The sequence below is a fragment of the Enhydra lutris genome, unplaced genomic scaffold (genome assembly GCF_002288905.1).
Source record: "Enhydra lutris kenyoni isolate GAN:26980312 unplaced genomic scaffold, ASM228890v2 scaffoldscaffold62, whole genome shotgun sequence".
Classification (NCBI taxonomy): Eukaryota; Metazoa; Chordata; class Mammalia; order Carnivora; family Mustelidae; genus Enhydra; species Enhydra lutris.
In genome coordinates this window covers 9,337,936-9,355,616 of record NW_019154146.1, presented here as the reverse complement: position 1 = coordinate 9,355,616, position 17,681 = coordinate 9,337,936, and the positions used below count along the sequence as shown (strand labels likewise).

General features: G+C 51.0%; 1 protein-coding gene across 1 annotated transcript in view; it reads left to right on the top strand.

The window, feature by feature from the left end:
* The window catches only part of LOC111158691 (transmembrane protein 181), a 50,207-nt gene that overhangs the window by 8,734 nt on the left and 23,792 nt on the right, over positions 1–17,681 (top strand). The window contains exons 2-6 of the mRNA XM_022520897.1: positions 1,098–1,201; positions 7,463–7,518; positions 9,311–9,401; positions 10,605–10,726; positions 13,859–13,969. Coding sequence (XP_022376605.1) covers positions 1,098–1,201; positions 7,463–7,518; positions 9,311–9,401; positions 10,605–10,726; positions 13,859–13,969 — 484 coding nt within the window. The remainder of the gene's footprint in view (positions 1–1,097; positions 1,202–7,462; positions 7,519–9,310; positions 9,402–10,604; positions 10,727–13,858; positions 13,970–17,681) is intronic.

Sequence of the window (17,681 nt, the reverse complement as noted above, 5' to 3'; positions counted from 1 at the left end):
TCCTGTCTCAGCTCGCAACACCAGGAAATGGTCGGGGAATAGAAATAATCTAAAAACCAAAGCAAAACACCCCCTTCCCCCCCCACCCCCGTTCTCATCTCTTTGGATTTTTTGGTCTCCACTGTAGGTTATAGGGCAGGGGTTGGCCATTTGGGGGCCACAGCTGGCCCTCCACCTCTTCGTGGTGGGGTTGAATGGGAACACAGCCGCGCGTACGTGACGTCTGGGCTACGTGTGGAGGCAGCACTGAGGGCTGGCGACGGACGCCGTGTGGCCGGCCAAGCCTCAGACATTTATTGTCTCGTCCTTCATGGGTTTTTCTTTTGTTTACTGACACCTCAGGTGGGGAATTCTAGAAGAGAACTGATCCCTCCCCCACTGCCATTTTCTTCTGAGCAGAGGACAAAGTAGGGGTGAATAGGCGGGGACCTCCTGACTGTGGGGGGGTGTTGGGACGGACCCGCTTGGGTGCCCTGCGCCCTGGTGTAAGTCCCCGAGGAGCGCGGGCAGCTTGCTCAGTGGCATCAGAACCAGACCCCAGACCCCAGAGCCAGAGTCAGGCCGAGCTTCACCGGGAGGACCGATGTAGGCGAGGGGTGGTGAGGAGCCCCAGGCGGGGAAGCCACGTTGCGGGCCACCCCAAGGACCGCTGGTAGCACCCGCAGTTTCCGATCTGGGCTTGATGGTGCCGGCTCCCAGCTCCACGTGTTGGCTGGAGTGGTTCGGGGTCACCCTCGCCCTTGCCCTTAGGCTCTGCTCTGGCCGCTGGAGGTGGGCGCCGGTGGAGGGGGTCCAGCCGCCGCACGTGTGGCCTGGTGAATGAAACACACTGTCGTGGGCACCGACGCCTCGGCACACTGCCGTGCCGTGGGGAGTGGGTCTGGCTGGCCACCTACAGGGCGGGGTGTCCTGACGTGCCGGCCAGTCGCCCACCAGGGGGCTCTGAGGTGACGCAGGCAGCTTTGTCAGGCAGGTCACCCAGGCTTCGAGTAGCTCTGCTTCTGGGAGGGGAACCTGATGTAGCCTGGGGTGTTGCTGGGGGCTCCTGTGGACTCAGCCCCCTGTCTCACCTCCCCCTACCCCCGACTTCTCTGCAGGCTGGCGCCCATGCGGCTCTACACGCTGTCCAAGCGCCACTTTGTCCTCGTGTTTGTCGTCTTCTTCGTCTGTTTTGGCCTGACCGTCTTCATTGGGATCAGAGGTAAGGTGCGGTTCCTGGTCATTGTATCACTTCCAGTCACCCTGGCACGTGGCTTTTGGCTCGGCCAAGCTATACCCACCCCTGTCCCCTGCTAAGGGCCCCTGAGTGGAGAGTGACGTGCCACTTCATTCTGAACCTGCTGGGCAGGGGGTGACCCGGGTCCCACCCCTCGTAGCGACCAGGGCTGGAGTTCAGCTTTGCAGCACTGGGTGGCCTGGACCGCGCACTGTTTGTTGGACAGTCAGACATTTCTGTGTCCAGAACATGTGACTGATGGGGGCCCCAGCCTGGTAAACGGTCCAGTGCAGCACATTCTTGGGCGGGGGGGCGTGAGACAGCCATGAGCACGGGGCTGGGGTGACCAAGGGGAGCCGGGAGGCGGCTCTGGTGACGCCCCGAACTCTTAGCAGGAGGGAGCCTGCAGGTTGGCTTTGGCCTTGTGCTCCGGGCCCCGGTGCCCCGGGCTTCCATGGCACGTAGTTTGAGGGGAAGAGCCACACCATACGATTTTAGCTTCCAAAATGCCTTTGAAATGGTCCAGTCCAACCCCATTTCACACTGATGGAAGGCAGAATGAGAGGAGTCGGCCCATTTTTGTAAGGCTCCCAGCAACCCGGTCTCTTCAGCCCTATCCAGGGGGTAGGAGCCCAGGACCTGCCTCAGCTGTTTCTTCTTGCCCTCTTAAGTATCCTGTTTAGTGAGTGTGATTTCTGGTAGGTGTTTATTTAATTATGGTGTTTCATGTTAAATCGTGAACGACATGAGGCTTGGCCTGTCCCAGAGGCAGTTGTGCCTCCGAAGGCGAGTTTCTGAACCCCCTCTGGCCTGGGGCTGGTGATTGGTCCCAGGAAGCTGGGCGTGAGGGTGGTCGCTTAGGTGCCGTTTGCCTGCTGATGAGGCACATGATGGTGAGAACAGCTGCTGGAGCCGCTTTCTCTTTTCCTTCCCGTGACGTCACCAAGGGATAAGTCACGTTAATCCCAGCACAGGACATAGCAGTCATCTTACTCAGTTTTCCTAACTGTCCTTTGAGGATGGGTGGGACAGGCATTGACAGGCTCGCAACTGGAGTCTCACGGGACCTCAGCCAGTTCCTGTTTCCATCCCTAAGCCACTGTCTGCTGCAGCGTCCCATGATAATACGCAGCCTTTTCCACTTCTTGCAGAAGTGAAGTGATGCACCCCAGCTGAGATCAGAAAAACAAGGTCAGGTTTCCCACATCCCTTCTTCCCAGCGAGTACTGGTATTAGGGTTCTTCAGAGAAAAACACCAATAGGATGTATGTGGTACTAATAGAGAGAGATTTTTCTGTGCCTTTAGGGCCTGCTCAGGCCTGCGCGGACGGTACCATTTCCATTTGATGATGGAGTGTTGCCATGTGTGCCCAATTCACCGTGGGCACTGTGGGTCTCATGGTAGCTTGGGGGCCTGTGGGTACGTATTTAGTCTCTGCTGAGGCCCAGCAGCAAGCCAAGAGCTGTGTCTCGGAAGGAGAGCATATGCGGAGGAGGGCAAGGCTTTGCTCCAGAGTCCCAAGGGCCCACACGAAGACTCATCCTTAGGGCCCTGCCGAGATCTCAGAGTGGCTTCCCTGTCTTCTCCTGCCATTTCAGACACCTCTGTGTCTGCCGGATCGAACGGCACCTGCGTAGGCAGCCGGCACCGCAGCCTGGACCTGCCAGGAAGCCTTCTCTTGTTCTGGGCCCCATCAAAACTTGCACCTTTTTGGGTCACTAGATAAATAGGCCAAAGTGTCACACCCAGACAAGGAACATGTTGCCTCTAAAACGCACAGAGGCGAGGCCCACCAAGCATCATGCCTCTGTTTTCATTGTAGGGGAGCCAAACACAACAGTTTATCTCTTGCCTTAGAAGGGATAGTTCTCTATGGTGCATACCAGGGGACCCCTGGAAATTTCACTAAGGTAGATGGCCCCTGCCTTTCAATCAGATTTACTTCCCGTCTGCTGACATGCAAGTGTCTTACCAAAGAATTTAGGGTAGTTTGCTACTTCTTACTCACCAGGTCTGGTCGGCATAACGTCACGATGAGATAGACCAGCACGATGGCTTGTGGAAAGGAAGGATGGCCAAGATCTGTGCAAGCTGTGCTGAATAGCTGGGAGTTACAAACCTTTGGGGCAGGACAGGGAAGTGAAGGTGTATTGCTGGCCTGGCTTCTGGTGGGCCTTGTTTTCAGGGACAAAGAGAACGGTATTTGCCGGAGCGAATGCGAGAGGATGTGTGACTTTGTTCATGCGAGTACAGCAGTGGCAGTTGGAATCATTGGCTGGTTCAGCTGATGGTGTTCCACTGTCCTCTCCAAGAGCCACCTAGCCCTGGCCAGATAGGCGACATGAATGGGGGTGATAGAAATCTTTAACACCCTTGATGGGAACACTGATGTCTGCAGTCAGGAATGTGACACTGGTTTTGATTGTATTTTTGTAGGTAGAGGCTGTCCTGGTGACTTCCAGTTGGCCTTCCTGCCAGAATAGCCCTCACTCCACAAGGCAGGGAACCAATATGGGGATTCTGCCAGCTGCTGAGTATATCTGTTGCAATTATGCCTTCTGGAACTAGGGAGTCAGCCATAGGATGGGTTCAGGGACCGACTGGGCCCATTGTGACACGTGCCTGAGCTAAAGCCCCATTGATTGCCTGACCTCCATAAGTCGCTCCTCTGACTGGTGGACCACACTGATGTTTGGGGTTTCCTGAAATTGAGGTCAGTTCAGAGCCAGTGTCCAGGGGAGCCCAACATGTATTTCCTTTTCCCCAATGTGCCGTTATCTTGGCAAAAAAGCTGTAGGTTCCTTTGGGAAAATGATTTAGCAGTCTACATTTTTGGCAGTGGACTGGGGTGCTTTCTTAATGGAACCCAGTCTTCTGGAGGTTTGGGTCTGCAAAGTGGTTCAAATCTGGAAACTACTGAAGAGCTGTGACTCTCTGTTTTTATGATTCAGGTTAGACTTTTGTTCACTTGACTTAGACTTTTCTGCTTACACAGGTCAAGTCCAACTTTAGTAGGCTTCCTGCGGATTTCACTTCTAGGAACACCATAATCAGCTAGCCAGCCCCATAGGTCTGTGCCAGCCAGACTCTTCTGATTGCTGCTGGACTCTCCTGTCCATTACAGTGGCCACGCCCACCTTGCTTTGGGTGGGTGAGCGCCGCTGCTTGGCTACCCCGCTCCCGGGGTCCAGTCATTCCCATTGCTCTAGGCTTCCCCAGTTCAGCGACCATGGTTCCTACTGTAAGATCTGGTTCACAGAGCAGGGCAGTCATAGAGCTCTTTAATGGTGCTGGGACCCTCCCCACCAACAAATTTATTCCTCATAGTGGTGGTGAAATCTCCGTGTCCTGAAGTCTCCCGGCAGGTCTTAAATGACAAATCCGCCCCAATGTTCTGATTTCCCTAAGCCTCTGAATCCCTTCCTCTCCATTAAACCAAGGCAGGTGTGACATTTCTGATTTGCTTACTGGGGCCCACCTTTTGTTGGTTTTTAACCAACCAACCAAACTGTTAGAGTCCTTCCTAACTCCCTGAGCTCCAGTTTGCAATGCAGAATCTCTCCTTGGTGGGCCTGCATCCATAAATTCAGACCCATCCAACTTCATGTTCCTGCCACCATTTTCCTAGCCTCAGTGTTCGTTCCCCGGATTTCTCTCTGTGTAAATCAGAAGACTCGTGGAGTTCTTTTGGAGCGTATGTAGTGTATCTCCTCATGGGCCATACTTCGTACCTCACCTTTGGGGCCCCGCTGGAACTCGAGTCTAGTTATGGTTCTAGAGTCAGAGAAGGGAGGTTGCGGAGCAGAATCGTCATTGTCTTGTGGGGCCGTCAGGGGAGTCTGTCTGCTTAGGTAAGGCAGGGGAGGTGGAAGGGCTGCTTCTGCTGGGAATGGGGAGAGCTCCTCCAGTGGCAAAGACGACGCATTGAAATTCGGCAGCTCCGCGCCCCCGGCTTCATCAGGGTCTTCCTGCCGTCCCCAGACCAGGATCTCCCTGCTTCGCAGCCAGTGCCCTCCGTTGAACAGTGAGGCAGCCTGTGAGGCTGGTGTGCAACTTGTGGTGTAATTCAGCCAGCTGCAGGCTGAGATTCTGGGCCTGGTTTTCAGCACGCAGCCTTGTGGCTACAGGCGATAAAGCCTTCCGTCTGGGTGCACAGAAGCTGTCAGATCATTTGTGTAGCACTGGAGCTGGGAATTCAAACCCCAGAGCTCACCTTTTCTTCTGTCACTTTGTCCCGGGACACTAGGAACAACCAGTCAACCTCATTCTGTTTGTTTTCCAAAAATATTCTAAAGAATCACAAATAGTCACTTAGCTTCTTCTCGTAAGTAGTTGATCAGGAGTCCATGCATATTTTGACAAACCATACCAGTGCTGTCTCTACTGCTGCACGTGGAGTCAGTACCATCTTTACACATGGTCAGATTAGAGAACCACTTTCAGAAACCCGAGAATCAGTATGAAAAAACTCTTTCTCGGGGTGCCTGGGTGGCTCAATCGGTTAAGCGTCTGCCTTGGGCTCAGGTCACGATTTTCAGGTCCTGGGATTGAGTCCTGCGTCAGGCTTCCTGCTCAGTGGGGAGCCTGCTTCTCTCTCTCTCCCCCCCCACTTCTGCCCCTCCCCATTGCTCATTCTCTTTCCCTCTCTGTCTCAAATAAATAAGTAAAATCTTTAAAGAAATAAAGAACTCTTCCTCTATAACCACTCTCAGTACCAAATTCTGTATTAGGGTTCTCTAACAAAATTGAACCAATAGGAGGCATATATGTATGTATGTACACACACACACACACACACACACACACACAAAGAGAGGGAGAGAGGGGCAACGGTGGAGGAGAAGAGAGATTTATTATAACAAACTGGCGCACATGATTATGGAGGCTGAGAAATTCCAAGATCTGTAATCGACAAGCTAGAGGCTCGGGAGAGCCAGGTAAGGTCCAGTCTGTGTCTGGAAGCAGCTGAGTAGCAACAGGACAGCCTGAAGACAGAGCACAAGCCCAGGCAGAGAGCAGAGTCTCCCTTACTCAGCCTTTTGCCCTATTCCAGCCTTCAGCCATCCGGATGAGGCCCCCTCACGGGGGCAGGGATGTCTGCTTTCCTCCGTCCACTGATTCAAATGTGAATCTCATCCAGAAACCCCCTCACAGACGCAGCGGGATCCCCTTTAGCCATCTCTCTGGGCACCCAGGGCCCAGTCAGGTTGACAAGAATCACCGTCTCGAGTCCTCTGGGAATAACGTCGTTAGGATTTCAGAATTAGGAGCGCCTTAGCGACCACTGGGCCAGTCACCCTTGTTTTGCAGATGTGAAAACTGAGACTCAGAAGGCCAAGTTAGTTCAGACTAGAGTCTAGACTTTTCGGACTCCCAGTTCTTAATTCTTTCTGAGAAAGCAGACCGCCGGATCTCCTGGAGCAGGGGTTTGTCGGATTGTGACTCTGTTAGAACAGGCCTCGCTGAGGATGCCAGCCTCCTCCCCACACAGAGGCAGCCTCCTCCGCGTTCAGGAGCGTGTCCCTGACACGTCACTGCATCGGTTGCGAGCCCGTTACAGACTCCTGTGATAGTCGTGTACCTCCTCGAGACGGAGGATCCTTGGTCACTGAGGCAGCCCAGAAAACTAGCCTCTCAGCTGAGCGTGATTGTAGAATGAAATAAATTCAATTAAAATCTGCTTCACGCTGCTTTCCTTTGAGGCCGAAGCTCTGAAAAATTTCATCGTAAGGCTCTGTTAAGCTTATATATCTGCTGTTTCAGGAATCTACATTGAGTATACATTCATATATTTTATTTTTTTTTATATCCTAAGCTTAATAAATATTTTTGGAAGACTGGATTAATTGGATGAACAGATGAATGTGTCTTAATTTTTTAGCAGGAATCTTTCTACGTTACAAAATATATAGACCATGTCTGTATCACAATAGTTTCTTGGATCTGAGCACTACTGAGCGAGCACTCTTGAAAGCAAAGAGGTTTGGGCCTAGCTAGATCCCGTAGGAATCCTACCCAGTGTGTGGTGGTCAGACCGTGTCCACCTGCGTCGGGAGGGCATGAGGTGCAGCAGGGTGGGTGTTGTGTGTCTGTTCGTGTGTTTACATGTCCCCTAAAGACTGACCCGGAGAATAAGACCACCTCTACGTAATGTGTGAGTTTTTCTTGGCATTTGAAAAACAATCAATAAATTAATTATCGATGTAAGTATAACCTACTTTTCTTACTCTCTGTTACACTTTTAGGACCCAAAGTAATCCAGACTTCTGCAGCCAATTTTTCACTAAATAATAGTAAAAAGGTAAGACTGGGTCGCAGGGGCAGCTGGCAGGGCCCGATAAACTTTCGGGTCACTCACTGGGTCCCGGGGACGCGCCACCCTTGCCGTGCAGCTTGCTTCTTAGGCAGTCCGCAGGCTCACTCCGCGGTCAGCTGCTGGCCGCTGAGCTCTTGTTTGCTAGAAGGATGTTCCCTCCTGAGGCAGTAGCTCAGCGCTGGAGCAGATGCTGCTGTCCGCCCAGGGAGCGGCAGTTGCTTTCCAAATGCCGGTTGGCTCACCCTGAGTCCTCATGCCCACATGTCTTCCTAGGCCGCGCGTTCTGGCAGTGCTCCTGTGGGCGTCTGTTTCCTACTGTTTACGCTAGTTAATGCGGGTCTTCGTGTGGGGTTTCTAACGGGAGCACGTCTTTCCGATGATTGGTATTCCTGCAAGAACTCAGTTTAAATGAAAAAAAATCCTCTTTCTTTCCTTTCTTAAATGTGGTCAATTCTTCACCATCTCTAGAGAAAAACAAAGGTCCTTCCAACGGAGAGTTTCAGTAATCTTTAACAAATGCTAATTTTGAGAGCGCAACAACTAAACCCTTTTTTTGCTGCAGACCAGACATGATATCTTTATCTATAAACTAAATGCAACTTTGTCCCACATTCTCATGGCACCATAACGTTGAAATCTGATTGATCCCCAACACCCCCCCATCTTCCTTATCCTAGCTCTCTGGTAGGTTTTCACCCTTATAATTAAGCAAAAGAAGAAAAGTGTCCTAAAACTTACCTTTTAATTCCTCTTACTCTTGCTAGTTGGAAAAGGCCCTCTGGTTAGCCCACTGACATTTGCGTTTTTTGATTTTCTTTACCTCTTGCCCTGAGGACCTGATTTGAAGAGGTGCTGTCATCAGGGTTTCCTGAACATAGTTAGGTCTGTCAAAATTTCTTTCTCTCAGGATGTAAGTCCTTTTTTTTTTTCTTTCTTTTTTTTTTTTTTTTTTTTTTTTTTTTTTTCTTTTTTGGACACTATAAACAGCAGCCGTCCCACCGAACTGACTTGCTCCTGAAAGATCACGCTCACTTTTGAAAGATGATAGACCATCCTCTGGTGGGTTTCAATGCTCATGGCTTCGGGCAAACCTTCAGTCACAGGGCATTTCTGTCAGTTCCAAAACACAGATCCTACGTATTTATGTTCAAACACTGTGCATTCAAATGATACATTTCTTTGGAACCATGGGTAGCTCCTTAAGCAATGTTCTCTGTCTCCCATGGCTGCTAGGAGCCGGTATTAATGGTTTTCAGCGCACAGCACAGAAGCGTCATTGGCAGTGGGGTCTCCTCTAATTTTTCTCTCCAAGGGCATTAAGACTTTCCTAAAGCAGAAAACAATAGACCGCAGACAGCGACTGATCTGGCATGTTGGAACCAAGGAAATGGTTCTTGTGAATATGAAGATCTATCCTTGGTGTTGTTTATTATCTTATGATACATTGTATCCTATATACTTTTAATTTTTTTTCCCTCCAGGATGGCTTTTTCTTGCTATTTAAGTAGGTATATGGTCCCAAGGCTATAGGCAGTGGACATCGCCTGCTTAGAGGTTTTCATGAGACAGAGGGCACTCCAATAGGAACTTAGTCTTTTCTTTTTCTGGAAGGCAGAATTTTACTTATCTTGTCTAAAGGAAAACTACACGTTTCTGTTCAGAGCTTCCACAAACCTTTTTTTACTAAATGTACATTTTGTACGTTAAGATGAGGTATTCGGTAGACTTAATGAAAAGATCATATGGATTATTTAACTCTTTTTTCTTCTTGCCTTAGCTGAAGCCAATTCAAATCCTTTCAAATCCGCTGTCTACCTATAATCAGCAGCTGTGGCTGACGTGTGTTGTGGAGCTGGATCAGTCGAAAGGTAGGAAGCCTGACATTGTGGAATTGTGTTTCTTTGTACAAAGCACCATATTTTAAAGATTGAGAGAGCTTTAAACCCTTTGAACAGGTGCTCAAAGATGGATCACAAGGACGCTCATTATTCTTTATAATAGCAACAAATTGGGAGCCCCTTACGTGTATGCCAGTGTCTTCCAGAAAAAGTCACGATGCAGCGTTCAGCGAGTGCTGTTCAGCTTAGCTCCGTGGCTGCGCGGTGTCGCCCCTGCTGTGGCAGCTTTGTCCGTGGGCTCTGGGAGAGGCTTCAGTTCCGATGCCCCGAGACGATGGTTCTGTCCCCCAAGGACACGTGGCGGTTGTCACCCCTGGGGCAGAGGGTGCTGCTAGGATCTAGAGGGTGCCGGTCATCCTGCCGGGCACGGGACCGCCCCACAGCCAAGGAGGAGCTGGCCTCAGTATCCCGGGGCTGCCGAGGCTGAGGCACCTGACCTGCTGCGTCTGCGTCTCTGAAGCCTCGGGTCTGCTCGTCTGGAGTTATGGGCTGCCTGGGGGGAGCCGAGGACATGGTCACCCACTTTATCTCCCATGTTCTGGGAGTCAGATGAGGTTCTTTGGCTGAGAAGGAATTTGAAAAGGTAACCCCATGACCACAGTAGGTTAAGTGGGAAAAAATGTATATTACCAAGAAAGTTAACCCCCTTTTGTAGCCTTTAAAAAAACATAAATAAATTTGGTATCAGTGTATAATCGTATGCCTAGAAAAGGCTCTGGAAGGATGGACATGACGTGTTAATTATGGTTATATCTAGGTGGTGGGATTGTGTTTAATGATATCTTTGTATTTTTTTGTTCTCTGATTTTTTTAAACAATGGGCATAAAAACAGAAAAATAAAATATGTCATCAGAAAAGTAAGAAATCTAATTTTATTTTAGTATAAAGTTATTAGAAATTTATGTGGGAAATGAAAAAATAAAATTTCATTAGCCTTGAAATGCTTGCCCTTTTATGAACCAAATCGGTGGACCTGTACTGTAGGTTTTTACGTAGGCCCCAGGGTAACGGGTTGGACGTAGAAGCTGACAGAAGGGCTTTACTTCACAGACAAGTGTGAGGTTTTCACATGTGCTGAGGCTGAGGTGATTGAAGGACCCTTCTGGGCCCTCACCTTGGCAAGTGTGATGTGCCTGATGTGGTCTCTGACACGGAATTTCTTTCTTTTGTAGAAACATCTATTCAGACAAGCTTCCTCATGACTGTTAAAGTTGACGGTGTAGCTCAAGATGGAACCACCATGTCCATTCATAACAAAGTTCACAATCGGATGAGGACCCTCACCTGTGCAGGGGTGAGTGTGTTCGAATGGTCAACAGTTACTCGTCGTGCTACTCTGTTACATGTCTGCTTTCCTAAGTAGAAGAATCGAATGATACCAGTGATGGTGTGGAACACTCACGTCACTTTCTACACTGATATCCTTCTCAGTTCTTATAAACATACACACATTCTCTCTCTCTCACACACACACACACACACACACACACACACACACACACACACAATGCCTATTTTCAGTGTGTGTGTGTGTGTGTGTGTGTGTGTGTGTGTGTGTGTACAGCCTGATGTGTCTACAGATGGCTGTCACGGGTTGCTTGTCACCCGTGAAGGTCTGCCGCTATGCTGTGGGCATTCTGGTCAGGGCTTTGGGTTTCCTGCTCTGGGGCACCTGTGGGGGCTGAGGCCCAGGCCTCGTAGTGAGAGCGGCCTTCTTGTTTGTCTACTTCAGGGTGCTCCGTGTGGCTGTGCGATAGGAAACCTGGTGGTCCAAAGCAAGAAAGGAACCCTCACTTTTGATTTTCTTAGTTCCATGTTCTGTCAGCATCCCAAAAGTCAAAACTGGGACTGCTCCGTGTAGAGCAGGGAGGCCCCCTGGGACGAAGCATGTTATGGAGGCACATGGAAAGCACAAGGAACATCAAGAAAGAGAATGTGTAGATTGGGGCGTTAGGCAAGTGGTTGCCCTGACAGGCCTCATGCCAGGCTTCCCGTCCATCCAGGTCTCCCTCGGTCCCCAGCGCAGTCCCACAGGGCAGGCCCTGTTACCAGAGCCCCGTTGTACACAAGAGGAAACAGGCTCAGATCAGAGCGCTTGCCCAAGGTGACACACATGGTGAGCAGGGGCCGGGATTCCAGCCCATGCTTTTGTCTTCTAGAGCTTGTGCCCTTGGCAGCCATGTGCCACCTGGTTCAGAACCGTGACACAGCAGGCCTGCTTGTCCAGGCAGGAAGGGATCAGGTGGGGGAGGGTTCCTGCTGCGTGATGGCCCCATCTGTGGTCCCTCCCTGCGGGCATCTGCTTGAAGGTCGCCAGGTGGCTGCTCTGCAACCTGGTCTGCCTCGTGGGCCTGGGCAGGTGTTGCTCGGGGAGCAGCACAAGGGACCAGACTCTCGCTCTGCCTCCATCGTTACCAGTGAGAGGAGGGCTGGGCCAGCCTCTCAAACATGTTGTCCTCATCTGTATAGTGGGGCTACGCCCTCCCTGACCATCCTCATAGGGTGGCGAGGATCAAGTCGGACACTGGTTGTGGGACCGTGCAGTGCCCAGTGTGGGGGCCGAGTACCCGCCATGTCTGTCAGTCAGTGCTGGGTCAGTTCTGCTGCGTAAAAAGGAGGGACGATGGATGCGACGATGGGTGCAGGGTCTGGAAGGACCACCCAGGCGAGGCTTTGCCTCCACCCCCAGGCTGGCGGGAGTCCAGCTTCCGCCCCTGGCTTTGCTCCTTCTCGCACTGGGTGGGGGATGTTGAACTGGTGGTCGGTGACTTGATCTTAAGGCTGATGTGACTGATCCTGCTGGTTTGTGAGGACCAAGGAGTTTCCCAGGGTGGGGGACTTTCTCTTCTAACCAGGGCAAGTCTCAGGCCAACGAGGACGACTCGGTCACCATGTCTGAGGCCTGTACTTGGACCAGCCAGGCTGCCCGCGAGGCTGCTTGTCTGCCCTGTCGCTTCTTGGCAGTGCTCCCCACATTGTGCACCTCGAGAGTGGCCCTTGGTGGCTTGCTGTGGTGTCTCCCCGCTCCCACAGTTTCTACTGTGTCACCCTTGGGTCTTCTCTCTTCTGCTCTCTCTGTGCAGGCTCCTTCCCAGCCCTCCCAGGACTACCACCCTGACTTAAAACAAGGTGGGGTTTTTTTGTTCTGGAGCTGCTGACCACCTTTTATCCTAGCTGGGCACCTCGGGTAGCAAGTGGTCTGCGCCGGGCGGGCGACAATGCTGGCTTCTCACCAGGGATTTGCAGGGGCAGATTGTGATCGGTACGCAGACCGTGGCTCGAGCGGAGAACCCCCACACCGTCAGGTGGTCTCACCGTAGTTCTTAGAGACTGGAAGGTACTTGCGGGCTGAGCTCTAACTGTTCCGTTAATTCAGGCGATCCTCTGAAGTCCAGGCTCGTAAGACGTGGCCGCCTGTGCAGCACAGATCATTCACTGAGTACTAAGTACTGCTCAGTACTTAGCTGCCTCTGTCCCCACGTGACCTCCTATGACCTGTCAGGAGCGAATTTGGTTTTGCAGAGACCAGGGGCGACATGCACGCTTACCACTTCTGACTTCTTCCCTGGCCCTTAGGTCGGGACCCCTGTCTGCCGATCGTCTGCTTATCTTTTTAAGGCTTCGTGCAAACACCAGATCTGTTTTCCTACCTGACCTCAGACATTCGAGGCTTGGGGAGGCTTTGATCCACGGTAGGGGTGACTGCCCTGTTCACAGCTGTGGCTCACACGGGCGCCACCCAGAGACTGCTCTGTCAGACCGCGGGAGGCCTTCTGAGGGGTGTGCTAGGCTGCGTGGCTGCACCCAGGTCACTGGCTACCTGGCCACATGGAAGCAGAGAGGACCTGGCTCCAAACTGCCCAAGACAGGAGACAGGGGCTCTGGGCAGGCAGTGACACACCCGTGTAATCACACTAGCCATTGCTCCTGCAGCCTTTGCCTTGGGTGTGGGCCTGGGGCTCTGCGTGGGGAAGGGCAGGCACTGGGGGAGGGGGCCAGGCCGTCTCTCTGTATATCGTGCAGCAGCTGTGGAAGTGAGTGGGGAGGACAGTGAGGCTCGGGGTCTGACCTGTGGTGTCTTCGCCTACGCTCCCCCCCGCCCCCACTAGTGCATGTGTGCGAATGTCAGGTTTGTGTGGCGTTGTTAACTTTTTTATGTAGGTGACGTTACTTTGAATCGTCCAAAGTAGAAAGATTTTAATGATTGCAAATCATCTATTATTTGTTTCCAAAAATACCCGTTTGGTTTTTTCTTTCTAAGAATTGTTTTTTGGCTGGCATCGGAATTTTTCTGGGCTCTGGCGAGTTCCCTGGTGATGGTTAGTTCTGCTCATCTGTTGTTGAAATGTGTCACTTCATGGGTCATTTGGTGGGGGGGCCAGTCGTGCTTGCTTTAAAGACACAGCTCTACCTTGCATCTTTGCAGAAGTGTGCAGAAATTATTGTGGCTCACCTCGGCTACTTGAACTACACGCAGTATACCGTGATTGTGGGATTTGAACACCTGAAGCTACCCATCAAGGAAATGAACTTTACGGTAAGCGTGCCAGCTGACCTCAGTGTTTCTGTGGCTTGTTTTGCTCCCATTCTTCTGTCAAATGACTGAAATAAATCTCAGCATTGAAATCATGTTATTTTGGACAGTGGAAGATGTGTACAGTTTTTAAAAACTATAGGGCAACCATAATTTCTCAAGTACACGGAACCAAGTGGAGCTTAAGGAAACAGCATGAACTTGGAAACCCCTTGTGATGTTCCGAGATTTAGAATAGAGTAGCCTTCCCGTTGGAAGGTCAGTAAGAGTTATCCAGTGAACCCTCCTGGTAAAAGAAGAACAAGGTGGGACCCCCCTTTGCCGTGCCTGTGAGCCACCTGTGAGCCGCCCTCGGGCCCCATCGGGACCTCTGGTGGCACGTGGGCTCTGCTGTCACACGGCCAGCCCAGCGCAGCTGTCACTGTGAGACGTTGCTGTCCTCTGTCTCACTGAAGCCAGCCTCTTTTTTTCCTTCCGCTCACTCGTGCCCTGGCATAACCAGCAGAGTGATGAGGAATACGGGGTCAAGCTGGTTTAGATGCCGGCGCCGTCATGTGCTGCTCACTATCGTCGAGCCTGTGTCCTTGTGTGTAAACCAGATGCCTCAGAAAGCCGCGCCGACCCCGTGAAGCTGGTAACGGGTTCCTTTTGAACCGTGGCGCTTTACTGAGCTGGAACTCCCATCCCTGGGAGAAGCCCGAGAGCAGTCGCTCCCCATTTGTCCCTCCCTCGGCCCCCGAGGGGCTGAGAAGCCACTCACTTTCTCTCTGTCTCTGTGGATTTGCCTGTTCTGGGCATTTCGTGTGAACGGATTCGTCCCATATGTGGTCTTTGGTGATGGACTTCTTTCATCACATGTAGTATTTTCGAAGTCCGGGTGTGAATTTGAGGGCGTCAGCCCCGCGTGCTTTGCTGAGTGTGTCAGGGTGTGGGGAGGTTGCATTTTGTGTGTCTGCTCATCGGTTGGTGGGCATTTGGGGCTTTTATGAATGCTGCCGCAGTGAACATTGCCCTGCAGGTTTCCATGTGGATTGATGGGCGCCTGTACCGAGCGGTGTCCACGTGTGGGCCCTCTCCTGGGTGTGGACGTGCACTGCCTCACCCCGCCCACCTCCGTGGTGGTGCCTGCGGTCCCCACTTTGGTCCCCGACCCTGGAGGTCGGCTGAGCGCGGGACCACGCATGAGGTCTGCTCATGGGAGGCACTCGGCAGACGGCAGCCGTTGTTAACGTTCAGATTACTTTTTTTCACGTTGTCTCTAGATCACCCAAAATGAGTCTTGTTCTCTAGCCACGCGATAGCTCTCTCGGTATTTAGAAATGTTGTCTCAGCCCCTCGGAGGTTCTTCCTTTCCTTCACATGGCCCTGGGGGTGGCTTCGGGACCCGTCAGGCTGCAGATCTCCTTCCCGGGGCCGCCTCCATCAGCCTGGCCGGGGGGGGGGGGGGGGGGCGGCTGCTTGTGCAGGAGAAGGAGCAGGTGGTGCTCCAGGTGTGGCTGGGGCCTCCTCACCGGCTTGTATCCCGCCACCGGCTGAACACCCCTCAGACTCCTCCCTCCGTAACTGCCGTTCAGTCTCTTCTCACCCTGACCCTGGTGAGTCTTTCCCATTCTCTGCCTCTGCGGTTGGATTGTAACAATTCTCCGACGCCGCTCAGGCCTTCCCCTTTGCTCTTGAACTTGTTTTCAGCGGTTTCGGCTTCTGGGTCCCGCCTCTCCTCATCCTTTGAGTTCGAATCTGGGTACTGTCCTTTGTGGTACGAAAGATTTCCTGGAGCTTTTTCCTCAGAACATCTGGCCAGCATCCTGCCTGTGTCCTCGAGGTCATGATGCAGAGGTTGAACCCTGACAAGGTCTGAGACAGGTGCCCTAAGTCCGGGCACACTGATTCCCCGCTGTGCGCACCAGCTGTGCTGTAGACTTTGCTGTTTTAGAATCACCCCGAGTCAGGAACGCAGAGAACAAAGAACACCATGTTTCTCAGACAGAGGACCTCTCCTTTCCGTCTTCGTCAGGGCTTCCCTGCAACAGCCGTCATCAGCCTTAGCCTTCTCAACAGCTTTCCCCACAGGCTCAGCACACCCCAACCCTATTACATTGGTTTGTTCCATCTTCTCTGTTTTATTTCCCCTTGGACTTACTCCTAAAAATTTGGGATAGTTCAGGTAAACTTGGTACGTGTCATTCCACATTGCTCAAGAGGGCGGGTGACATGGGCTCACTGGAGGGCTCAGCAAGGAAGCTGCCATCAGAACAGCTGGTCTGGAATGATGCCATTAGGCAGGGCTTCGCTCTGAGTGGTGCTCTTCAGCTTCCAGAATGCTGATCCGTGAGACCCCTGGGGTCGGTGGGGATGTCACCTAAGATTTTTCTCCATTTTTGTACATTTCTGTATTCCCAGTGCCCAGCAGTGAGCCTGGCCACAGTTAGGCTTATAATCAATATATATGGGCTGAACCGGAGGATAACACCACAGCGTTTCACAGAGGAAGAAACTCAAATGGCCAACAGACTTGTGAGATGATGCTTATCCTTGCTCTAAACCAAAGAATCAGAGAATTCAAAAAGTCATGCTTTTTACTTTTTTTAAACCTGTCAAATGCTAAAAACACCTGCAAGCAAATCACACCTTGGGTTACAAGTTCTTTCATACAGGCTAGTGGGGGTGTAAATGAATTTTGGTGTCGGGCGTGGTTTGACAGTGTATCAAAGCCTTTACGTGCACATTCTTTTCGGCCTAGTAATTCTACTTCTGTGAATTTATTCTGATGAAACAATTAGAAAACACACAAAGATTTGTGTGTTTCATGGCAAGAAGTTGGGAGCAATCTGTACTTCAGCAGAGTTCTGGTTAAACGAATAAATTAGTTTTCTGGCAGCTGTTAATAAACTGGCCACAGAGTAGATAGCACAACCTGCTATTGATTTTAAAAAAGGAGAAGAAAAAAAATTAATTGAACGTGCTGATTGACATTTTTTATTATAGGAAACTCTAGTAGGCTATCTCTGGGTGGTAGGCTTCATGGTTGATTTCTTTTTTTCTTTTGGTTCTTTATAATGAGCTTTTTATTACCTTTATAATCAGAAGAGAAAATTGTTGTTATTTTTTTTAAAAAGGCTCCTCAGACAACTGATACTTGAAAGGGGAAGCCAACATACCCTCTGGCAGTTCATTCTGAGGAGCTTAGTTACAGAAGAGCTACCTCAGAAAATCATGGTTTAGTGTTATGTCTAAAACTTGTACAGAGATGCATTAAGAAACCAGAGAACCTTGGGGCTCCTGGGTGGCTCGGTGGATTAAGCCTCTGCCTTTGGCTCAGGTCATGATCTCAGGGTTCTGGGATCGAGCCCCACATCGGGCTCTCTGCTCAGCCGGGAGCCTGCTTCCTTCTCTCTGCCTGACTCTCTGCCTACTTGTGATCTATTTCTCTCTCTCTCTCTCTCTCTCTCTGTCAAATAAATAAATAAATAAATCTTAAAAAAAAAAAAAGGAACCAGAGAACCTCATGCAAAGTATGTATCTCTTATAAAATTGCTGCTGAAATGTATCCATCATGTTGTGAACTCTGATCTAAACCTCCAGATAGGATTCCTTTTGACCGTTTGTTACAAACTCCGTTCAGTAGAAGTAGACTGAAAGCTCTATGGCTCACCATGTTTCCCTTTGATGTCAGCAGCTGGAAATTTCAGAAGTAAGTTTTATGCCCCACTGTGGC